Raw genomic sequence first — 25,800 nt, 5'->3', positions numbered from 1 at the left:
TTATCATAGATGGAAACAGTATTGCTAATGAAATAAATTATTATAAGCTAGAGATTTCAGACCGATTGGTGGTTACTTCTGCTGGAATCTTTGGAATGCTGTTAAAAAGACAGGGAGCACTGATAAAAGGGAAGTAGGTTATTTTATTAATGTCAAAGATACTGAGGAGGACTTTGTTTTTAATTCATTAATTTTATAGAAAGGAAACCACTTTTTTCATTTTTAATCTTAGAAATAATATCATACATGTTAATACAGAGAATTTATTTAAAGTTTTAGGGTACTTCCTGAAGACCACGTAGAGTCAGCCAGTTGTACTAAATTTTGATCAATATAGTACAAAAAATAAGCATCATGCTGTATCTGAGTTCTCATAGGAGAATAAAGTTATTTTCTATTTGTCCTTTCCCCTAAGTCAAAACAGGAAAAGATGGCATGTAGAGATAAGAGCATGCAAGACCGCTTGAGATTGGGCCACTTTACCACTGTTCGACATGGGGCCTCTTTTACTGAACAATGGACAGATGGTTATGCTTTTCAGAACCTTATCAAGTAAGTGAACTGCATTGATTAAATGAAATTGAAAAGTTAGTTTAAGTTTTCTGTAATTGTAGTCATTAAAAATTTTAGTAGTGGTAGGCACCTCTTCATTCAACTTCAGTCCTTACATGTGTAAAGAGACATAGGGAATGAGGTGAAGTGCTGGGAAAAATGACACAATCAGAGAAATAGTAAATGAGTTCTACATTAAAATTTAAAAGAATTAGAATTGCTGAAGTTAAGGAAGAAAAATCTGGTACTTGACTTTTTTTTTTTTTTTTTTTAAATTATGTAATGTATTTTCACAAGGAGTCAGTGAGCTTATTGATTCTGGGCCCACAGAGAAATGAAATAGGCAAAGACCTAAGGAAGAATGTCCTGAATTAGGTAGAAAGCAAAATAAAACCCTAGAAGAACCTTATAAGATATGTCTCTGAGGCCCTTTAAGGAGATGGTGTCCGGTGATTTGAGATAGCGGCTCCCTTAAAGTCAGAGGCTGAGCCAGTGGTCAGGCTAGGGGCCAGCCACAGTGTGTGTCTGTCAGCAGCTTGGAATCTTAAGCACTCATTCACTTTATCTTCTAACTTCACTTTTAACTTTGGTTTGAAACATTCAAGTGTCTACTTGAAGGAGGAAATTGACATTTAAAATCTTAAATTCCAACTGTGTAAATAGCTAATATTAGCTCTGGACTTAAAAAGATATATATCTTTATGTTGTACCTTTTGGTATATCTTATTTGTCTTTATTTGCTAGATTATTTTCATCTGAGGCTGGGGGGAAGGGCATTGTGTTTTTAATTGAGGACTCAAACTTTCAATCTGTGGGTCATGGTGAATAGGATGGTTCCATAGACTGCTTTTCCTTTTCCTTGCTGATGTAGCTTCTTGAGCAGTAATTGGAGAGTGTGGGACTCCTTTAATAGCAATGAAACATAAATAACATTTATGCTTGAAATAAAGTACAGATTTTGATCTTATTAATAATCCTAACCTCTGGATTGCACATTAGTAGTCACTGTCTTATGTATCATACATTACCCTCCACTTAGCTTTGGTATGTTTTTGCCTCACACTTGTACCTTAAGTATGTGTAATTTGGTGTGATAAGAGTCTAGCTGTTGAGTGAAAGATACAATACCCAGGAAGAAAAACAAAGCCTTCTGAGTTAGGCCAGGTGCCAGAGGCTCAGAACGACATCCATTCTAAAGTGCTAAGCATAGGTGGCTGGTGAGAGCAGAGATGCACCAGGGCAGTGGAAATGGCTGCTACATGGAGGCATGGCACCCTGACTAGGACGTGTAAATTGCCCTGAGATTGGCATACCGTCCAGTTTCTTTCTTTCCTTTTTTTTTTTTTTTTTTTTTTAAGATTTTATTTATTTATTCATGCGAGACACAGGGAGAGAAAGAGAGAGGCAGAGAGAGAAGCAGGCTCCATGCAGGGAGCCTGACGTGGGACTTAATCCCTGGTCTCCAGGATCAAGGCCCTTGGGCTGAAGGCAGCACTAAACCGCTGAGCCATCTGGGCTGTTCCCCTTTCAGTTTTAATGCAGAAGCTGAAGTTCTTCAGTTTTAAGGCTATATTTGATATCCTCATAAATGATTATTCTCTGTATATAAGAAACTCCATGATACATATTTTGGGGATGAAGTAGCTAAACACCAGGTAGTAGTGCTAGGTTTTATAGGAAGAGACAAACCTCAAAACATTTAAAAATTTATTTATTTATTTATTTTTTTAACATTTAAAAATTTAATCAGATAATTAAATACAGTCTCAGCAGGACCCTCAGTGCAATTCTTTTGTTTTTACTTTGTTCCTCTGCTCTTTTCGAGTGATCTTTATTAATTCCCTACAATAGAAAATTTACCACCTAGTAGGTAAATCAGAGTTGTATTGCAGTTTTTTCCTTTCCAAAGTATGTTTGAACCTACTGAAATAGTAGCTTTTTTTTTTTTTTTTTTAAAGATTTTAATTATTAGAGCAAGCACAAGCAGAGAGAGTGGCAGAGGAAGAAGGAGGAACAGGCTCTCCACTAAGCAGAGAGCCCCCTGTGGGTCCTCATCCCAGGTCCTGGGATCATGACCTGAGCTGAAGGCAGATGCTTAACCGACTAAGCCACCCAGGTGTCCCAGAAAGTAGCGAATTTTACAGTTCTGAGAATATAGTTATGTTATATACTGTGGTTTACTCAGTATACTCTTCCTTTGAAGTCTTAAAGTCTCAGTCAGTGATGAGGTAATCAAAAAAATTGCTTTTGGTGGTGGTGGGGGTGGTTTTCATTTTTATTAAACAGATCTAAATTTCACCATTAAGTACTGAGCCTAAGTATATGCCGGCCTTATTTCTGAAATATAAAGCTCAAACAGATGATGTAAAGGTTGTTGAATATATTAATCAGAGAATCCGAGAGTTGGCAAAATCTGTCATACGTTTACACATTCAGTGCTACAAGTGAACTCTAGAGAGAGGAAGATATATAAAACTTTGGGTTAGAATTGTCGGAAAACCCATTCGGGACAGAAAGGAGATCCTTGTCACTGATAAGAAATTCTCTTTGACTTCAGACAAGCTAAAAGAGGCTGTCAGTTTACAAAAACCATTGATTTGTACAAAATCACCATCAGGCAAGAGAAGCAGTATTGACAGGATAGATGAAGGCTTTGGGTTGTGGGAGTTGACTAGTCTGCAGAGGGCAGGGCTGGTTGGGCTGTCACTCAAGTCCAGAATCTGTAGATTAGAAGAGCAGGCTGGAAAGTCTAGATGTAGAGTAGTTAGTGCATTCCTCAAAGGTCCTTGCTTTCCAATTAGGTTCCTAGGATGCTTTCCTCAAACAGGGAAAAAATTCTTTATTAAGATTTTGTTTAGGGCCGCTGGGTGGCTCAGCAGTTGAGCACCTGCCTTCAGCCTAGGGCGTGATCCTGGAGTGTCGGGATCAAGTCCCACATCAGGCTCCCTGCATGGAGCCTCCTTCTCCCTCTATGTCTCTGCCTCTCTTTTGCTGTGTCTTTCATGAATAAATAAATAAAAATCTTTAAAAAAAATTTTGTTTATATTGAAATAAACAATATTATTAAAGTCATGAGGTTTGACCATATACAAAATTGTGGTCACTTAAGAAGATATGGATTATCAACAGGAGTAAATTAAACTTCTAGCGTTGTAATGATAGTCTTGGTATTTATTCTGGTGTAGAAGGAGTAATAGAATCCACCCCCCTGCCCCCTTTTTAAGTAGGCTCCATGCCCAATGTGGAGCCCAAAGTGGGGCTCAAATTCATGATGCTGAGGTCAAGAGTCTGATGCTTAACTGACTGAGCCACCCAGGCGTCCCTAGAATCCCATTTTAAAATGATTTCTTGTGAACCATGTGATTCTTTGTCACATGATCTATGATGAAAAACAACTCTTGGTTGATGTTCTAAGTGTCAGATCTCCGTTGAGTGTCCATACCATTACACAGTAGATAAAGAACACAAAATTCTGGAAATCTGTAAAAATTTTTATCTGGTATATTCAGGAGTTATCTGTAGATCATTACTAAATTTTTTGTCCCTTTGGTTAAAATGATGTCTAAAAATACGTGCATTTGTTTTTTAATATCTCTCTTACTAGTTACTGTATAGTATGGTTGGAGTCTGGAATACAGTTTTACTGTTGAAGGTGTCTGTATTCATTTCCTAGGGCTACTGTAACAAAATATCATAAATTAGGCAGTTTGTTTATTTATTTTTAAAGATTTCATTTATTTATTCTTGAGAGAGGCAGAGACATAAGCAGAGTAAGAAGCAGGCTCCCTGCATGGAGCCTAGTGCAGGACTCCATCCTGGGATCATGCCCTGAGCCAAAGGCAGATGCCCAACCACTTAGCCACCCAGGCATCCCAAATTAGGTGATTTAAAACAACATAAATTTATTCTCTCACAGTTTAGGAGGCCAGAAATCCAAAACCTAGGTGTTGACAGACCATACTTCCTCTGAAGCTTCTAGGGAGGATCATTCTTTGACATTCTGTGGCTTGTGGAAACATAGCTTCAGGTTCTGCCTCCATCTTCACATGCTATTCCCTCTATGTGTCACAGTGTCTTCTCTCCCTTTATAAGGACATTAGTCATGTTGAATTAAGGGCCTACTGCACTCCGGTATGACCTCATTTTAAGTAATGACATCTTCAGTGACCCTATCTCCAAAGGTTATAATCTGAAGTCCTGGGTGTTAGAACTTTAACATATCTTTTTAGGTGACCGACTTCAATCTGTAATGGTGCCTAAGACTATGGTTGTCTTGTTTTCTTTTAAGAGGTAATGGCTTTTTAAATAGGGTTATTTAGATTTGAATGAGGTGGATTATCAGATATCAATACCTCTATAAAAGATAGTGGAGGGATGCCTGGGTGGCCCAGTGGTTGAACATCTGCCTTTGGCTCAGGACATGATCTCGGAGTCCCTGGATAGAGTCCCACATCAGGCTCCCCGCAGAGGGAGCTTCTTCTGCCTGCTTCTTCTGCCTGTGTCTCTGCCTCTCTCTCTGTGTCTCTCCTGAATAAATAAATAAAATCTTAAAGAAAGAAAGATAGTGGAAATACTCTTTCTATGGGTGATGAATGGCCATTATTCTCTAAAATTGATACAATGCAAGAAGTATTTAAGGATCAACTCTAAAAAGCAACTGTCATGTATTAGAGGTATAAGGCTTGATAGACATGGTTCTTTTCTAAGATGAGTTACAGTTTACTGACATAATTCCAGATTCTACTCCCAAAATAAATGTAAATGAAGTATCACTGATAGGACTGTCTTTAGGTGATTTTTATTTGTAAGTATAAATAGCTAAATCATTTTAAGAATATCAAGAATTAATATAGGAATTGTTACTATATTGTATATAATTGTGATCTCTGCATTTTCACGTTCAAGAAAGTGTTCTTGTTCTCAGAATATGCAGTTTAAAATTTCCCCAAGTTTTGGCATCATTGTACGCTGTATTTATGCATTACACATATGATGGCTGTGGGGCCTCTTTCTTGATGAATCTCTGGAGACCAAATTTTTTGGATTCTTACTGGAAACTAATAGAAAATTAGTTTTATTTTATGTTTAATAAAGATGATTGCTGAAAATCTCAATCTTCCAGAGCAGCTCGTTTTCAAAGATAAGACACTGTGGCACTCCACTTGCCCTCTTTAGTTTATAGTTTAAACTATATACTATATAATCATCTCTAGAGAGTATACTGTGCCTTGCATTCATGGTCCATGAAAGGATAGAAAAGGAGCTAAAGATATTTTACCAATGTTTTGATTGAGAAACTCCTTGAGAGGCTATTCTGAGACAGTGTTTTCTGGAAGACATGAATCAGAGGAAAGATTGTGATTTTACCTACGGATTCTAGTCTCAATCTAGAAGTCTTTCAAGCCGTATACATGTATTTTGGTGGGGAGGCACATCTTTAATGATAGTTTTAAAAAGTTTTTTTTTTTTTTAAGGACTTTATTTATTTATTCATAGAGACACACACACACACACAGAGGCAGAGACACAGGCAGAGGGAGAAGCGGGCTCCGTGCTGGGAGCCTGACGTGGGACTCGATCCCGGGTCTCCAGGATCACGCCCTGGGCTGCAGGTGGCGCTAAACCGCTGCGCCACTGGGGCTGCCCTAAAAAGTTTTTTTCAGACAAACAAAACTCTATGGTTTCCATTTTGCTGTTAAATTGACATCTATTTAGTAATCAGCTCATCCTGAAGCCAGAGGAATTGTATTATTAGATGAATATTTATTTACAATGCTTTGATTAGGTTAATCTTGCTTACAGTATTGTCCCTCTAGCTATAGGAGTATGAATTGTAGGTATCTACCCTGGAATACAGTCTTGTTTTTCTGGTTGTTATTCTTCCGAGAAAAAATACACTGTGTATAGGGATTGACTAGAGATTGACTACTACAATGTTGAGGTTCTGAAGAAGGTTGAATAGACTTCATTTGAAAATCGGTTAAAAACTTAGATTCCGTCATTCTGTAGAAATGAAGGTGGGATCAAGAAAAGGAGGTGGGAGGAAGCAGGGTAGAGAGAGAAGGAGGAGTTAGCATTTGATTTTCAACTAGGGTAGGTGATTTAAAGATTTCAATATTTTATTTTATTTTAAAATGGTTAATCCCAAATCTTGGTATATTTTTAATATGCCAGGTCTCCAGACTTTTTAGTATCTGTTAGGCATATATGAGACAAAGTGGTTTTCTAGTATTGCTATTTTTACTGACTCCTAATTTGCAAATGGGTTTTTTAAATTTATTTTTATTTTTTTAAGATTTTATTTATTCATGAGAGACACGGGGGGGGGGTGCGCAGCAGAGACACAGGCAGAGAGAGAAGCAGGCTCCATGCAGGGAGCCCGATGTGGGACTCGATCCCAGGTCTCCAGGATCAGGCCCTGGGCTGAACGCGGCGCTAAACCATTGAGCCACCCGGTCTGCCCGCAAATGGGTTTATTTTAGAAAATTCTGACTTCTTATTAGGACATCCATTAATGGTGATGATGTTAGATATCTGAAGAATCTTTGTAGATGTTTTTTACGAATTCATTTTGCCCCATTCTCTAAGGAGTTTTTATGAGTTGCAAGGCCTTACTGTGCTTTCTCTGAGAGTACTTATTTTTGAAAAACTTAGTTTAAGTTTGACCATATCAGTGAGTGGGAATGACTGTGGGGGTGGTAATGGCTCACTTAGAGTAAAATGAACGATAGCTCTAAAAAGAAAATCTTTTTTTACTTTGTTTAGCATCCTTCATATTAGCTATGCTTTTAGATAAAATTTGAGGAGACTTTAATCCAAATAAAAAATTAAAAGGCGCTTGGAACCTTTTGTAATTTTCTTATAGAAATAACAGGTTTTTAGTGGGGTCATACCAAGAGTTGTTTTCTTAACTGTTAAAAAGAAATCAGAAAATTCTTCCTGAGTCAGAAAATAAGGTTGCAGTGGAAATTGGATATTGTTCCTGCCTGCTTTCCTGGTCTGAGAAAAATTATAACTACCGTCTTAAAGCACAGACTCATTCCAAAACTTCTTTCTGTCATCAGTTATTTGGCTCTTCTAACCTGAAGTTAAAATCAAATCTTTATTGATTGAAAGGGCTTATTTTTTCTGAAGCCTATCACATATATACATACCAAGATATTTATTCTACAGCCATGTTACAATTTTTTTATCACCTTCTGTGCCACATCTTTTCTATCTCTAGGCAACAGGAAAGGATAAATTCACAGAGGGAAGAGATAGAAAGACAACGGAAAATGTTAGCAAAGCGGAAACCTCCTGCCATGGGACAGGCCCCTCCAGCAACCAATGAGCAGAAACAGCGGAAAAGCAAGACCAATGGAGCTGAAAATGAAACGTATGTTCTTTATTAATGTGAATTGTGAGAAACTATACTCTCCCCAAAATACTCATGTCCTGTTGAGTGCCACTGGACAAAATGATAAATTATGCGGATTTCTAGAGCATTAGCCTTCTTTTTAGTTACATTTATGGATTTACTCACAACATATATTAAAACCTTGTAAAATTCATTTTCTTAGTCCTGATCTCAGGTATTTTTGAATAAGTGGGAGAAATAATGTCTCTTAACTTGGCGTCATGGTCTTTGGCCACCCTTGTAACAAATGTGATGTCATTGTGATCGTCAAATTGTATAGTTGCTTATGTGTGGATCTGGGTTATGGTACCTCAGTATCATCTTATGGGTATTACCCAGCCACTATTTGTTTTGTTTTTGTTTTTTAAGATTTTATTTATTTATTCATGAGAGACAGAGAGAGAGAGAGAGACCGAGACACAGGCAGGGGGAGAAGCAGGCTCCATGCAGGGAGCCTGATGTGGGACTCGATCCTGGGTCTCCAGGATCAGGCCCTAGGCCGAAGGCGGCCCTAAACCACTAAGCCACCAGGGCTGCCCCCAGCTACTATTTTGAACTAAAGAATGCACAGCTGAAGAATGCTCTTTATGGTCTAAACAGCACTTAGTTAACAGTCTCAAATTTTAGGAGTAAGCTAAGAAAAAAATATATTATTTTTAGAAAAGAGTATTTTCCCAATAAGCCAAATCTTGACATCACCATTTTTTCCTCTTCCGTGGACCTAAGGAAAACACCAGTATCTTCAGTGACAGTGTAGTCGTCTTTTCCACTGCCAATCAGCAGTTAGTCTGCATGAATGTGAGGGGTAGAAGATCCTTAGTATAGATGCTGTCTTTTTTATCCTTGCCATGTGTCATATTTCCCTAATTGATTATCACATTCTTGATAATCCACTCCGCTAAGAGAATCTTCTTCTAGGACAGTTGTTGACAAGATTTTTCAATAATGGTAAATATTTCATGCTTTGTAGGCTAGAAGGTCTCTATTGCAGCTACTCAGCTCATCTGTTGTAGCCTGAAAGCAGCCACAGGCAATACATAAATGAATGGGTATGGCTGTGTTCCAATGAAACTTTATTTACAAAAATAGAGTGAGCTGACTTGCTTATGGGCTATAGTTTGCCAACTAAGCAGGAACTCCAAAACAAAATTGACATGGGAAATAACCTATATATTACTCACCTACTTAAAATATTCCTCATACATACCCCAAAGACAAATTTAAGTCAGCACCTCTGTCTTCAAGAAACTTTCAAATAAAAAAAGGGGAAAAAGATGTACAGATAGTATAGGCAGTTTCTGAAGAGTTGATGGTGGCCATGAAGTTGATTTCTCAATTGGATGCTTGAAATTTTATGTTTTAAAGATTTTTATCTATTTATCCATGAGAAACACAGAAAAAGAGGCAGAGGGAGAAGCAGGCTCCACGCAGGGAGCCCGATGTGGGACTCAATTCCAGGACCCAGGATCATACCTTGAGCCAAAGGCAGACACTCAATCACTGAGCCACCCAGGCGCTCAGATACTTGAAATTTTAAATACATTTTTCATAGAGACAGTTACTGGTATTGTAATCAGTGTATCTGTAGTGGGTGAATTGGTTTTTCAAGGGAAAAAGAAATTTGGTACAGCTGTCATTATGGGATTCTTTGAAAATAAGTTTCAGATCCAAAGATAGACACAAATAAAAGATAATAATGATATTGTATGATTTATTGAAGAATGTCTTTTGCCTTTATGTTTTCATATCAGTTCTTAAAAACATATTAACATAATCCATCTCAAGTATAATAATACTTGTATTACACTATTTTTAAAAGACCATGATATCCCATTCCAGTGAGAAAGATAGCTTACACCAGTCCTCACTCCATATATACCTGATGTGTTGGGGAGCCTTTACCTTGCCACTCATTTTGTAAATCTGTGTTAAATGCTTATTATACAGTTGGCCCTGTTCTGGACACTGGGGATACAGAGCTAAGAATATAGCCCCAGTCTTAGGAGCTAATGGTTTATTTAGGAGAAATGAACAGATTAATAATTAACTAATAATTACATTGTAATTAACTAATAATTACATTGAGTATAGTGATAAGAATACGCACAGTGCATAAGCTTGGGAAACATGTTCATTCTTACAAATAAATATTTTAAAACTAGATTCTAAATTTAAAGTCTTTCCTTTCAGAAAGTCCAAGTAGGAGCCCAGATTTTAAATTTTTCTGGGCAAATGTTATACACAGTAATCTGATCATTGTCTTCTTTTGCTACCACTCCCATATTTATTTTGTGGAGAGACTCTCCCTCCATTATTACTTGAAAATTATCATAAGACCATTGGCTTAGGAGTAATAGAAGGCATAGGCTGTTTCCTTGCCATAGAACAATAATTAGAATTCAGTCCAGGCCAGTAGTGTGTCAGTAAGCAGTTGCCATCTGGAGTCCTGTGTAAAATCCAGGCTGGAAGGTTTTCAGTCCAGTTTTTAATTAGAGTATCTGTGACTTGGCTCATTCCTTTGGCCAGAAGCCAAAAACATTCCTCTGGAGCCTTAGTGTGAGTCACATTATCCATCCTGGTATTGAACCTATTTCAGGCAAGGAGAGTCCCTAGCTATGATTTTTCATTTCTCCTTTTTTAACTGGTGTGATACAGAATAATGGATTTTAGTATTTCTGCACAGTGAAGAGACAAGCGTAACAGCCCTAGTGGATACATTTCTTCTTGCTATTCTTTTTATTTTATTTTAGTCAGATCTCAAAGGCTATTTTGTAGCCCTGCCTGGTTGATAGGATAGCTATTTCTTCCTTCAGCTATTTAGAATATATCTAAACAGTGACACCTGAAACTTTGAAGTATATGTGTGTGCTTCTAGAGTATGAAGAAAGTGAAGATAGAAGAGTAAGCTGTCACTTCTTAAATGCTCATTCCTTTCTTTTTTTTTTTTTTTTTTAAGATTTTATTTATTGGGACATCTGGGTGGCTCAGTGGTTGGGTGTCTCCCTTTGGCTCAGGTCATGATCCCAGAGTTCTGGGATCGAGTCCTACATCGGGCTCCCTGCATGGAGCCTGCTTCTCCCTCTGCCTATGTCTCTGCCTCTCTCTCTGTGTCTCTCATGAATAAATAATTTTTTTTAAAAAGAAACTATACAATATGGATTATTTCACATTTTCATTTAATAGGCACAGCAGCTTTGTTAGGTGGGGGGTTATTACTTGCTAAATGTTTAAGAAACTAAGATTTAAGTTAAAGTTGCTTTGTCCAAGGTCACATGGCCTGAGTTGCAATTTGAACTCTAGACTTCAGACTCCAAATCCTGGACTCTTCTACTGTGTTGTTCTTCTCCTTGTTATTATAGTAGAAAGGTCTAAGAGTTATCAGAAATAATCAAATCCATCGGCTTAATATTTTCCCCTCAAAAAAAACTTAGGCATATAATTTTGGCTACCTCTCCCAATGAATTTTCATCTGAAATTGTATGGACAAAGCTCATTTCATAAATAATGTAAAAATATAGCTGACTTCTTTTCTCATTTTTTACAAATTAGTCTTCTGGCTCTGCAGACCTTTCTTCATGTCACATCTGAGAAATCACAAAAGTTTTCTCTTGTTAGAGGACTTCTAGATAATCTTTTATTTTAACAGAGAGACTGAATATATCATATGACATGCTTTGTCATTTCTCTTAATAGGCACACTACAATTTCAAATAATTTACTGGGATTTCTGCCATTATTTTCCAGGTTAACATTAGCAGAATACCATGAACAAGAAGAAATTTTCAAACTCAGATTAGGTCATCTTAAAAAGGTAAGTGTAATAAAAATATGTCTGGAGAAGTGAGTTTACATGTGGTATTGAAGCAAATGTCATAGTTTGACACATTTGAGTAGAAATCTTCAGTAGTTAAGCTATTGCATTTTGTATTTTTTTTAAAGATTTTATTTATTTGTTTGTTTTAGAGAGAAAGCAAGTGGGAGTGGGGCGGGGGAGAGAGTCTAAAGCAGACTCCCCACTGAGCTTAGAGCCCAACTCACAGCTCAGTTTTGGGATCCTGAGATCATGACCTGAGCCAAAATAAAGAGTTAGATGCACAACCAGCTGAGTCACCTGGGTACCCCTCCTTTCTTGTATTTCTATATATTTTTTTAAGATTTTATTTATTCATGAGAAGGGAGGGCCAGAGACATAGGCAGAGGGAGAAGCAGGCTCCATGCAGGGAGCCCAATGTGGGACTTGATCCCGGGACTCCAGGATCACACCCTGGGGCCAAAGGCAGGAGCTCAACTGCTAAGCCACCCAGGCATCCCCGTATTTTTAAATTTTTGAATCAACTCCAGCCACCCAATGAAAGTACTTTTTCAACCAATGATGCGCCAGTGGATAATTCTATATATCTTATAAAGCTTCATAAGTAGTTATCCTTATAGTAAAAAATACACAATATGAGCAGGTGGTTCAGATTTGATATGACGACACTTAGGATATTTTAAATCACATAGTAGCTCTTATCTCTTGCCTAAACTGGCTGAGGTGGTTTTGTATCAGCCATATTGTAACATGAAGGCACCTACTTAAAACTTGTTATTGGCAATGTTCACAGAGGCATCTTGGATGTAGATTGCTTATCTCCTAAATTTAGCAGCCCATACTTTTTTGGTAGGTGCTACTTATGGTAATGATGGTCAATAAGCATCTAATAAACTGCTGTTGGTGTATGTGTTTTCCCCCACTGGGTGCTCAGATCTTGTTAAATCAGTGGAATTTAAGGCACCAAGTATAATCTGTACTTACCGAGCAGAACCAGATAGTCTCTGGTTTTTGTATTTAAAAAAAAAAAATTGTGTGCCTATATGTAAATACAGAGAACATTTCTGGAAATTTACACGAGACACTTATCAGCAGTTCCATCTAGGGGTATGATGGAGAGGAGGCGGCATGGGAGCAGAGGGCTTTTTTTCTTTCTTGTATTCATTTGGTTGGTTTGAATTTTAGTAAATACTGTGGGTTTATTTTTTATGATCAAAATTCTAGTTCTTAAATCTTTTTCAGTGGAAAAGAAACATTTACTTTAGTTTTTGAAAAGAGAAACGTCTACTGTTTTTGAAATGAGATTCTGAAAAGGCAGTGTCCTGTGTTCTGAGCTATTTCTTTCCTTTTCACTGTAGGAGGAAGCAGAGATCCAGGCAGAGCTGGAAAGGCTAGAAAGGGTTAGAAATCTACATATCAGGGAACTAAAAAGGATACATAATGAAGATAATTCACAGTAAGCAACTTGGGGGTATGTTGGGTTGGAGATTGCTGAACACTTTCTGACTTGAATTGAATGGTCTAAAATGATGTTTCTGCTTAATATAAATTGGGTAAATAATTCCATGGTGTATTTAGCTGTATTGCAAGGTATAATACAAGTTTGTGAACATAACACAGCTATGATTTGCTTTTGTTTAAATAAATAAATAAATAAATAAATTTCTTTTTTTACACACACACACATATATGTTAGATTTATATGTTAAATATCTGTATACATATTATAGCATTTTTACACAGGTAGAGGTCACTAAAACAATACAGCTTTGCAGTTCTTAGTGGTTGGGATACATGTATATTCAGATTGCTGCAGAGCCTTGCTAAGTGGAAGCATGGGTGACCATATGGTGTCATGGAAAGTTACTTGGTTGAGATGGCACCAGTTTTGGAATGACCTTTAAGGGCCAATTTGTGTGTTGAGATTTTAAACAAGAGACTCGTAAGTTCAGTGCATTAGTTGTAGATGAATGCCCACCTTTGTTTATAAGTTATTTAAAGGATTGCAACTGAAAAGTAGATTAAAGTGGGAAGTAGTTTCAGTCCATAATCTATTCTTATTCATGTTTTTCTGACTCCAAAATGTGATTTTCTTGGACATAGCTGTAGCTTGAGTAATTTTGTTTGGCCAGTGTGAGCCATGGACTTTTCTTTCTGTGAAGCGGCAGCAGTTACCATGACTGAGTACTTTATGGCTGTATGGCGGCAGAGGTGGTGGTGGCTGGGGGGGTGGGGGGGTGGCACAGTGCCACGTGCCCTGATGCTGTTATATCATCTTTATGGTAGCCCAGTGAAATTCAGTCAGCCCAACTGGGGATCTATAACTCTGTGACTGAACAAGGAGCTAACTGCCACAGTCATGTCACCTCTCTGTAGGCATGTCACTGTCTCAGAATTATTTCAGGAGTAACAGTCGAGCTATTTAAGATTAGGAATTAGGTAGAAATATTTGTGAAGTTATTTTTGCCAGCATCCCTTCTTTGTCTTACTGTTAGAAAGCATGAGGTGGAATCTTCTGTGGGGAAAACAGTTATATTGTAAAACTGTCTTAGAGAAAATGAATGAACAGAGAACATGTGACTTGATAATTTTTAAGTTCGTGTAAAATATCTTTACATTTTATTGTATTAGTTTTGGAGTAGTGGGAACATGTGGCTCTTGAATACTTTGGAAGAACTAAGTAGGTAGTACAGTTTGAAAATCCCTGATCTGGTGTAGTCTGTACCTTATAGCAAGTGGATGGTGATGGTAGTTGCACAACCACCTTTAAGAAAGGGAGGAAGGTCAACAAAGGTCACAGGTCCAGGTGTCATTGCGCTGAGCCTAGCACCTATGCCTAATGGCTCTAGAGCTAGTGCTGTGTGTTGTAATTGTGTGGTCTCTTTGAACTATATAACTTACTTCATGTTCACAACTAGCTATATTGGTGTTGTTGCCAGACTGTCAGCAGCAGCTGTAATCATGTGTAGAGCATGTAAGATACTCTGAGAATTTTGCCAGTGTGGAGATTATGTGGTCCTTAAACTCAGGATGTTCTGTATTCTCTGTTTCCACAGATTTAAAGATCATCCAACGCTAAATGACAGATATTTGTTATTACATCTTTTGGGTAGAGGAGGTTTCAGTGAAGTTTACAAGGTAAGTGTAAGAAACTGGGTACAGAGACTAAGGATTAAATTATTGGTTATTATCAACTTGAAAGAGTATTAAAAATAGTGATAATTGTGGGTTGATACCTGTTCGTTGAAGTTCAAAAACTTTAAGAACCTGTATCTTAGGGAGAACTGCTTCCAGTAAACTTCAGTGACTAAGGCAGGATACAGTGTTTTTGCACTGTTCTCAAGTTTGAAAAAAAAAAAAAAAAAACCAGAAAGGAAAACACTCATTTCTGGGTAAACTGTGATGATTTTTATTCTGGTTTTACATTTCCTACCTCACATTTGTTAGAAATAAGTATATGTTACTTTTATTCTTACAGTTTTATTTTTTAACAAAATAGATGTGTTAAAGTTCATTCTTACTTGAAAACCTGGTTTTTGTTTTTAAAATGTCCTCCTCTTCTAAGCCCTGAGTGTTTAGTAGCTCTGGCATTCTGAAGGAGCATCCCGGCCTCAGCTAGGCCAGTGAGTTCAGGCTGCTGTGCCTCCATTCCAGTTGGTTTGTGCTAAATGAGAAATTCAGCTTATTTTCAGGATAGCTGCAGATCCAATAACATGTTCACTAGTCACTGCCTCCTTAAGTTTCTTCCTAGCTGTTTCTGGCACCGGGCTTTTACATGCAGAATCCATTTATTAAATAGTCTTTACTATTTGGCCCTGCTTAGTCTCTTCCTGAACTGCAGCCTTCACTGCTAGGATTTATGTTGGGCCCTATGGATTTATATATGGGAAATCTTCTGAACAAAATAATTAGTTTTCATTTCAGGTACAAACAGTATAAACTAGTTCTTTTTTTTTTTTTTTTAATTTATTTACTTATTTATTTATGATAGTCACAGAGAGAGAGAGAGAGAGAGGCAGAGACATGGGCAGAGGGAGAAGCAGGCTCCATGCACCGGGAGCCTGATGTGGGATTCGATCCCGGGTCTCCAGGATCGCGCCCTGGGCCAAAGGCAGGCGCCAAACCGCTGCGCCACCCAGGGATCCCTATAAACTAGTTCTATCCCCCACTTTTTATTGTTATAAAAAATATATTTTCCAAAACGACTAGTACCTGTGTGTGTGTGTGTGTGTGTTAATTGTAGTTGGCACACAATGTTATATTAGTTTATGGTGTACAACATACTGATTGAACAGTTTTCCTTTTTTTAGTGTTAATATTTTACTGTGGTGATATATACATAAAAATTTACCATTTTCACCATTTCAAGTGTACAGTTCACTTGCATTAAGTATATTCATAATGCTGTACGACTACTGTCACTATCCACTTCCGGAACTAGAATATTATTTTTAGTGTACTATTGGGCTTGATTTTCTAATATATCATATTTTGTTATCTATGTTTGTAAGTGGGACTGGCCCATAGTTGTCTTTTATGTGCAGGCAGCATTGTCTAGCTTCTGTGTCTTACTTATCCAGAATAAGTTGTGCCTATTTTTTTTTCCTATGCCCTGGAATGCATTGCATAGGAATTGTTGGTTCCTTGAAAGTTAAAGATTTTATTTATTATTTGACAGAGAGCATAAGCAAGGAGAGCAGCAGAGGGAGAGGGAGAAGCAGGCTCTACGCTGAGCGGGGAACTGGATGCAGGGCTTCATCCTAGGACCCTGAGATCACGACCTGAGCCAAAGGCAGCTGCTTAACTGACTGAGCCACCCAGGCACCCCAAGGAAAACTTTTTGACTACCTTTTCAATTCCTTCTACAAATACTGATTTATTCATATTTTCTTCCCCTTCTTAAAGTCACTTTTGATTAATTTTTCTGGAAAATCTTCTGTTTCACCTTGGTTTGTTTGTTTAAAGATTATATTTATTCATGAAAGACAGACAGAGAGAGAGGCAGAGACACAGGCAGAGAGAGAAGCAGGCTCCATGCACGGAGCCTGACGCAGGACTCAATCCCAGGCCCCCAGGATCAGGCCTGGGCTGAAGGCAGCACTAAACTGCTGAGCCACCTGGGCTGCCCTCACCTTGGTTTAAAAATATCATCTATACCTTAGTTATTTTCTTTTTTAATGAAATATTCATTTTTGCATCTTTTTTTCTTTTTTTAAGATTTTATTTATTCATGAGATACACAGAGAGAGAGGCAGAGACACAGGCAGAGGGAGAAGCAGGCTTCATGCAGGGAGCCTGATGTGATGTGGGACTCGATCCTGGGTCTCCAGGATCAGGCCCTGGGCTGAAGGCAGCACTAAACAGCTGAGCCACCCGGGCTGCCCATTTTTGCATCTCTTGACCGATAGGTCAGAGAGGTTTAGTCAATAGTTTTTTCCCCTGCCAAGAGTCCACCTTTTTTTGTTGATCTAGTCTACTCTTTGATTTGGGTTTTGTTTTTTAAGATTTTTGTTTATTTGAGAGAGGGAGAGAAATGAGTATAACGGAGGGGGAGAGGGAGAGGGAAAAGCAGACTCCTTGCTGAGCAGAGATCTCAAAGTGGTGGGGGACGGGGCAGGAAAGACAGGGGCTTTGCTGGATTCTAGGACCCCGAGACCACGAGCCGAGCTGAAGACAGATGCCCAACTGACTGAGCAACCCAAGCGCCCAGGGTTGCGTTTAGGGGTTGTTGTTTTTTTTTTTCCATTAACTTTTGCACTTTTGCTTTCATCTTTCCTTTTACCTTTTTTGGTTTTGGTTTCATTGTTAAATCGTACACTTAATTTTTTATTTTTGATAATTTTTGAAATTGTGATAAAAACAAAATTTACCAACATTAACCATCTTTAAATGTGCAGTAGTGTTAGCCATGTTTATGTTGTTTGTAAAACAGATCTCCAGAATTTTCTCATCTTAGAAAACTAAAACTTTACCTATTTAATCAACCACTCTCCTCTTGCCCTCCCCCAGCCCCTGCTAACCACCGTTGTACTTTCTCTTTCTATGAATTGGACTACTTTCAGATAGCTATATGGGTAAAATCACAATATTTGTCTTTTGGTGACTGGCTTGGCTCACTTAGCAAAATGTTCTCAGCGTTCATCCATGTTGAAGCCTGTGATAGGATTCCCCTCCCCCCCTTTTTATTTCCTTCTTTTAAGGCTGAATAATATTCCATTGATGCACATACTTCATTTTCTTTATCCATTCATCTGGCAGTAGGCATTGGGGTTGCTTCCTCTTCTGGTTTTTATGAATAGTACTGCTTTGAACATGTGTGTGCAGATATCTCTTGAAGACCTTGCTTTTCATTCTTTTGGCTATAAACCCAGAAATGAGACGACTTTTTTAAAATATCAAAATTCATTCTTGGTACTTCCCAGTTGCTCATTAGTGATTTCTTTATCCTGTTTTTTCCCTAGTGTGTTCCTTAAACCTTTTAATATTCCTAAAATTTAGATGCTTCATCCAATGATGTGTACATTCCACGTAGTTCTTCTTTTGCTCTTCTCCACTCTCCAGAAGCCTTTCTTTTAATCAGTGGTGGATCCCAGTGTCTTGGATTCAGAAATATGGTGTGGTGGGTGGAAAAAAAGACACTTGTAGTGTCATTAATGTTCTTATGCTCTTATAAATCAGGTGATATTTGATCTGGCTTTTAATGGCTTGAAATTGTTCTTTGCTGTAAAGCCATGATGTTATACAAGTTTGCAGGTGGACTTCAGAGTCCACTCTGAAAATAGAGTTCAGAAATTTCCATTTCTGTGAAATAAGATATTCTGTTTGAATTGTGTGGTTTTGTATTTTTAAAACTACTGGTTTAATTTTAGTATAAATTGGGAGTTTCTTTTATAAGCAGCCCTCTCTTGCATTTAGTGTTCTCCTAGAGGTAGTTTTTATTTTAAAAGATCCATAGAACAGTAATCATCACTATTCATGGACTTTTCCTGTGCCTGTTACCTTCATCTGTTCATACATTTGTGGAAACTGGCAGATGGGTGGTAATAATGTTGGAACTCTAGTATTAAGTTTCTCATCTGAACTTTAAAAGCTAAGAAAAACTATTCATTCCAAAGGAATTCCTCCATGAATTATTTTATATAAGAGACATTTCCTATTATATTAAAATGCTCCTCACTTTACCAAATTGTGATTTATACCCAGCATCCTCACAAACCCACCTGTTTGCCTTCTTCCCTTCACTGTATAGTACTACTTAGCTGATGGAGGACTTTCCAGCTGTGATGGTCTTTGGAGAAAGTCTATCCCTTTCTTTGGACAGTACTAGAGAAGTGACCTGGTGTGACCAACTTCAGACATTGTTGGCATCAGAAAGTGCTATTCATTTTACCCATCTTATGTATATGGGTGGGACTGGTTTTTGTCTCTGTTTCTGTTTGTATTTTAATAAACACAATATAACAAATTACGAGGTTATTTTCTCAACAAACATGTATCTGGAAGGGTTATTTCTCAAGGAGGAGGTAGTCTGTGTCCCCAGCATTTCAGAAGTGGCAGGACACCCCAGTGAAGCCTGTCAAGTCCCAATGTCAGCAGAGGGGTAAGACACAGCCCAGGGGAGCAGGGTCAAAGAGAGGGCGGACAGTGTCCACAGAGAGAACTGTCTGGGAGTGACTGGTGAGGCGCGGGCCGGCCTGCTGTTTGTGGTGTGTGCCTGGTTGTTTCCTAAGCCCTTTGGTGCCAGTGCGTCTGGAGACTCTAAATGATCTGATCACAAGTTTTAAGAAGATGGTTGTAACTCTGAAACAAGTACGTTATGTGTTGTCATCCATGGCTGCTTGTATTTAATAATGCATTTTAGGTTTTGAGTATATCCATGTGTTAAATAGAAGCTTCAAATGCATTACTTGCCTGTAATTCTTGTTAGCTTTTACCCAGAATATAACTTATTTCTTTTCTTTGTAGGCATTTGATCTAACAGAACAAAGATACGTAGCTGTGAAAATTCACCAGTTAAACAAAAACTGGAGAGATGAGAAAAAGGAGAATTACCACAAGTAAGTGATGCCAGAATGTCTGATTTGTCAGAGTTCAGGAGTAGTGGCTGTGGTGTGAACCCCAGGTTAACATGGTATGTGCACTGCTGTTGTGGTGTCACATACTCCTCTAACTATTCTAGGAGAGTAAGTGTTCCATCTTACCAATGAACAAACTGAAACTTCCAGAATTTGAGTAATAGTTCAGAAATGGCTGAGCTAGTATTTAAACCTAGACTTCCTTCAATCCAAAACCCATACTCTTTAACCTCCCTTTCCATTATGTATCTAACCTTAGCTACAATAAACAAGTAAAGCCTCAGAAACCATCTTGCTTGTCTGTAGAAAGCAGATGGTAGTGCCCTGGGGCTCCTGGGGAGCTTTGGGTGAGGCTTCTGCTATCTCAGTCATTTCATCATGGAGGATACAGTGGGGGTCACTAGAGGTGCCTCAATGGTGTTTACTTGACTCATTCAGCTCCTCAGTGCTGGGCTCATCTCCCCCTCATAGTTTCCCTTCTCAGAATTCTCCATGTTCAGTGTCCTGCTTACCGTGCTTGCCTGTCTTCTCAAGGCTGCTGCTGGCAGTCCTCCTCCGCATGGGGTGGGGGTGGGGGGGCATCTTCTTTAGAATGAATGATTATTACATGTACTACAGGTGTGAATTTCTCTGATCCACTAATGTCAGGTTTTGCTTATTTCCCTTACTCCACCCCAAGCTTCAGAACATTGGAATTCACGGCTCATTTGGTTTGGAGGCCATGCATAATTAATTTGCTTTTAGGGGACCTCTCCCCCTGCCACCCTGGGCTTAGTTTTGTTTCCTTGTTGTAGGCACAAGCACTGAGTTAGCCTTGCCCTAACTCTGAAAGGAGAAGACAGCCCCTTTCTATTAAAGCAGTTGTTTGTTTTTTTTTTTCTTTCCTTACAAATAGTCCTTTGGAGGAGGGAAAAAGCAGTGGACTTTGAAGTAGCCTTTTAATTGGCTGCTAAATCTCATTTCTACATCACTGACTGGTTCTTGGGGCAGGGACCAAGGCAGCTCTTACTGTATAGATGTTAGTTCTCAGAGGTCCAGGAACGCTTCTTATTCCATGTAGATTGGCAGTAGCACTCAGCACTGAAAAAGTGAGGGTTCCTGGGGGCATTAAGAGAATAGGACTGAGCAGAGGTAGAAAGAGGGATGATGTGTGCATTATGCATGGCACCCTGCATGTGTCTCTTACGTGACAGGCAGCTGCAGTCCAGATGCTTCTGAGGAGCAGTTCCATTATTATAAGTACATTCCAGTCACTTGGCGTGCAGGGACGAATGACATGCCATAGTGAATGCCAGGAGCGCTTCAGAGAAGGAAACCACATGTTGTTCTGACCAGTTATAAATGAGAAATGTCCCTGATATATATCTCAGAGTGCATAAGAGGGTTGGAACTGTATATGCTTCTCTTTAAAAATGATCTTCACCTGTCCTTGGAGCCTGTTCTGTATCTTAGTGTGCATTGACCACTCTGAACCACTTGACTTCATGAGGTACCAGCCTTGGTCAACCTTGAGAAAATGGTTCCCTTTGCTGGGATTTACACACATACATTGCCTGGTCTCAGTGTGCAGCTTTTAGGCTGGCCCTAAAGAGAACACTGGTAAGGAACACTGTGGTATCTGTAGGTGGGGTGCTACTTGCCTTAGCTTTCTGCAACAGTAAGGGATTGAAACCAGGACTATGTGCCTCTGTGACACATTTGGCAGGCTGTTTCAAATGCTAGTGGGTAGAGATTGAGTATTATCTCATGTTCCTCTACCAGGCAGGGTCGTAAAGTAAGTGGAGGAGGTTGTCTCATATATCTGAGCTCTTTGCTGGTCCAGCTCCAGGCTCGCAGGGGTGCCTTCCCACCCCTTTGTTTCCTCACCAGAGGTGGGAACCATGACACCCAAGTACCTTCTGTGGAGCCATCTCAACAGGGCCCATTTCCTAGCTGACAAACACATGGAGGAAGGGGTGTGTAGAGTTCTTGTGACTTCCATTCACGCCCAGGGGAAATTCTTTAGCACTTCCACCTTGTTTGAAAGATACTGCTTGGTATGAAATCATACTGATTAATACAGGCTATGTAGATAATGAATTAGCCAAATGTCATCAACTCCTTTGAACTAAAAGAAGGTTTATATCAAACACATAACAGATTTTACAGAGCGCTTTAAAAATTCAGTATTAAATAAAAAGTGGTACACTTTAGTGTTATGGTAACATTATAAAATGTAAAATGTTCCTATTCTTCTGCATAGTAGGCTTTGATTGCTTTTCCTATCGTGGGAGTGACTTCCCAATCCCATCTGGGATCAAGACATTTATTTAGGTAAAAAAGAAGGAAGAACTCAAAAGGTTGTTTAATTTTGAGTTCTCTTCTGTACCTCCTTCCCTGTCCTTCTCCCACAAACAAACAAAAAGCAAATTGATTGTTTTATTTTTGCATTATTAAAGCATTAGTAGGTATTACAAGATTTCTTTAACTCTTCCAAACTTTACCATACTCTGGAAAGTTTTTCTTTTCTTTGTTATCCCAAATAACATACTAAAAACTCCACAGTACGAAATATTTCATGTGAAGCTGTTCACAGAAATAATTGTATCCAAATTAGTAACTAGTGTACTCTTATGTGTGATACTCCCCTAATTTTTTAGGTTACAGTCGTTTTGGAAGTCTAAATATATACACTTACAAAAGAGTAAAAGACTGACATTTTAGTGGATAGCTTTCTTCCAGTTTCTAATTAAGTTTTATTTATTTGTAGCGCATTAATCCCTTAGATGAGAAATTAAAAGTTGAACGCATGAGGGATGTTGCAGAACCACTGGCTTGCTTAATGAAGTACGAGAAGCAGGCATAGAGCCTGACATAATGTTGAGGAAACGCTTTCAGTGACCACAGCAAATGCCCTTAGCTGATGAGGACTTTGAATGATCCTTCCTTTGGTTCTTAATTTTTCCCTTCCTTTAATTTCCTCTATTTTTTGTACCTTGACAGAGAAATTGTCTCCTCTGAAGTGTATGACAAAATCAAAAAATTTAAACAGAATGGCAGAGAACTATACAGTTTTAGTGTGCTAGCATAAGAAATTATTTCAATGATTATCTAGTTAGTCCTTAGCTTTCTAAACTTGTTTATTGTTAACAGCATCACCTTAATTATACTGAATGAAGTATTACATGGAATCTTGATACATGAAAAGCTATGATGCTGCTTAGGTAGAGTGAGGGATTGGGCCACAGCTACATTTGCTCAGCATCCACACAGGGCTCCAGAGGCCTGGGTCTCCAAGAAGGGTCCTTTGAAACCTCCAGGCCTGGGCAGCAGTTGGAAAGCCCAGAGAAGCGGCAGCACAGAGCTGGGGACTCAGGGCCAGGTTTCCAGGTCCCCAGTGTAGTGAGTGTCTTGACACTGCTCTGCCTAAGTGCTGGCAAGTCTTGTCTTTTGAGAAAGAGATAAAGATGATGAAATGAAATATCAGAAGAAGCAAAAACTGCTAAAAGTGGCAGCTTGAAAAATCAGCTTAGTCAAACCCAGTTTCCTTTCGGGAAAAACATGTTTAATTACTTTTAGATTCCTGTTCCTCGCTCCTCCTTGCCCTGATTGTTTCCTTAGCTTTTCTTTAGTTGAGTATTTCCTATGTATTTTTGACATACTGGAATACACCAATTTCAGAAAACATCACCTTAAGTTTTACTTTACCATACTCTAGAAAGTTTCTCTTTTCTTACTGTTGGCTTATAAGAAAATGCCCCAAACTAAATGGTACTAGCTTACTTAAAAGATAAAAATTTTCTGTTGCTCTTCTTGTAAATAAGAACTAAATACTTTTAAAATGATTGATAATTATGTTGAATAAACTTGTTTGATAATGCTTTTAAAATTCAGTGAATACCTAAGATTAGTTTGTTTTTGTTCCTAATCTAATTTAAATGGTTTTAAATTGGAAAAGCACTAAAAAAATGGATATTAAGTATATGTAAATTCTGATTCTAAGAAAACTAGGATTCAATAATATTTTTCTTTTTAAGATTTGTTTATTTGAGAGAGCAACTGTCTGCACGCTTGTACCCATGCACTGAGGGGGAGGGGCAGAGGGAGAGAATACCAAGCCAACTCCCCACTGTGTGCAGAGCCCAATGCAGGGGCTTGATCCCAGGACCCTGAGATCATGACCTCAGCCGAAATCAAGAGTCAGATGCTTAACGGACTGAGCCACCCAGGCACCTCCGGTTCCATAATTTTCATCAATTACACATTTTCTTAGAAGAAAGTAATGCTGGTACCCTTTTAAATTCTTTTCGTAAAGAGAATTTAAAAACAAATACAAAGCACTGCTAATTGCTTTTATAATCTGTAATCCTTTAACCAAGGAGTTTACATGCCAAAATTGATCTCCTTCATGTAGCCCCAGGATATAAACATTTATAGATATGAAGTATCAGCTTTTGAGGAAAGAGAAAAATAAGATATCTTTATAATTTTTAAAGCTTTGATATTTGGATACTAATATCAAACAGGTGAGATTGTGATAGAATAAACTTGAAAGGGATAAGAGATTGGTAAAAGGTTGGCACAAATATCTGAACAAATATCTGAACACCTGCTATTTTCTCAACAGCTTGGTAGACACTAGTAGTGAAAATAGGACGAGGGAAGATACGGGGGGGCCAGCCAGACCTGAATGGAATGCACATAGGCAGAGAAGCAAAGAGCAGTGAGAGAATGTATAGGAGTATTCTTGAAGAGGTCGGAAAGACAGTCCAAAATACAAAATGTTAATTTTCCACTTTATTTACAGGCATGCATGTAGGGAATACCGGATTCACAAAGAACTGGATCATCCCAGGATAGTTAAGCTGTATGATTACTTTTCACTGGACACTGACTCGTAAGTGCTGTGCCATTTTAGCCTAGCAGTTGATACTGGTTTCTTGCAGTGTGTTGATTATTCATGGAATAGAGTTTCAGTCTGGATTGAGGAAATACCCTCTGAGGGAACCAAGTGCACTTCTAGGCAGATGATCCTATATCAGTTCACATTTGGGCCAGCAGTACATCTCTTAGCCACAGAATGTGTTTAGTTGTGTGCTGGTAAATGTTTAACAACCAGCTCAGTGGGGAGGGCTAATTCCTAGTATCTGACAATATCTGTGATAATAAATTTCTCAACATGTCTAATTTCACACTACTAACTTAAAAAACATCCAGCTTTATTGAGATGAAATTTAAATACCATATAGTTCACCCATTTAATGTGTACGATTTAAGGCTTGTTGTAGTATATTTACAGATATGTGCACTCATTGCCATAGTCATTTTTTAGAACATTTCACTACCTCATAAAGAAACCCTGTACCTTTTGCTAGCACCTCTTATTCTTCCCCGCATCGCCAGCCCTAAGCAGCCACTAATCTTTTTTTTTGTCTCTATAGATTTCCTATTCTGGCCTTTCATATGAATGACTCATATAGTATATGGACTTTTATGACTGGCTTCTTTCATTTCATATGATGTGTTTTCAAGGTTCATCCATTCTGTAGCATGTATCAGTACTTCATTCCTTTTTATGACCAAATATATTCCATTGTGTGAATATACCACCTTTTGTTTGTCCACTCATCCTACCAGTGGTGTAATAACCAGCTCATAAAATTCCTGAAAATTTAATTATCAGCTCTTGATAACTGTCACAAGTTGGTGCCATCTACCTCTGATATGCACCAGTGAGTGTGGACTCTACAAGAGTCTCTGCCCAGCTGCAGAATCTGATAAACAGTAATGGGCCTTTTAAGGAAGGACCAGCAATGTGATTTTATCATAGAACGGGAATAATTGTGGCACAAATGAGGGGATAACCCAATGCTGCATGTGAAAATATAGCCTCACAGGCATGTAGGATGTTAGAGTTGAAAAGGATCTCAGTTCAGCCTTCTCATTGTATAGATGGAAATTTGAGCTCCATAGAAGTTAAATGA

The 25,800-nt window shown here is 38.4% G+C and overlaps 1 protein-coding gene across 4 annotated transcripts in view; it reads left to right on the top strand.

The window, feature by feature from the left end:
• The window catches only part of TLK2 (tousled like kinase 2), a 122,981-nt gene that overhangs the window by 84,093 nt on the left and 13,088 nt on the right, over positions 1 to 25,800 (top strand). For all 4 annotated transcript variants that reach the window (XM_025436698.3, XM_025436697.3, XM_025436696.3 and 1 more), the window contains 7 exons: positions 416 to 552; positions 7,778 to 7,930; positions 11,696 to 11,762; positions 13,121 to 13,218; positions 14,819 to 14,900; positions 19,728 to 19,819; positions 24,624 to 24,713. In XM_025436698.3, the coding sequence (XP_025292483.1) occupies positions 416 to 552; positions 7,778 to 7,930; positions 11,696 to 11,762; positions 13,121 to 13,218; positions 14,819 to 14,900; positions 19,728 to 19,819; positions 24,624 to 24,713 (719 nt within the window). The remainder of the gene's footprint in view (positions 1 to 415; positions 553 to 7,777; positions 7,931 to 11,695; positions 11,763 to 13,120; positions 13,219 to 14,818; positions 14,901 to 19,727; positions 19,820 to 24,623; positions 24,714 to 25,800) is intronic.

Source organism: Canis lupus, chromosome 9, assembly GCF_003254725.2.
Source record: "Canis lupus dingo isolate Sandy chromosome 9, ASM325472v2, whole genome shotgun sequence".
Lineage (NCBI taxonomy): Eukaryota > Metazoa > Chordata > Mammalia > Carnivora > Canidae > Canis > Canis lupus.
Note: the sequence above shows the minus strand (reverse complement) of the source record. Positions and strands in the feature narration are given on the sequence as shown.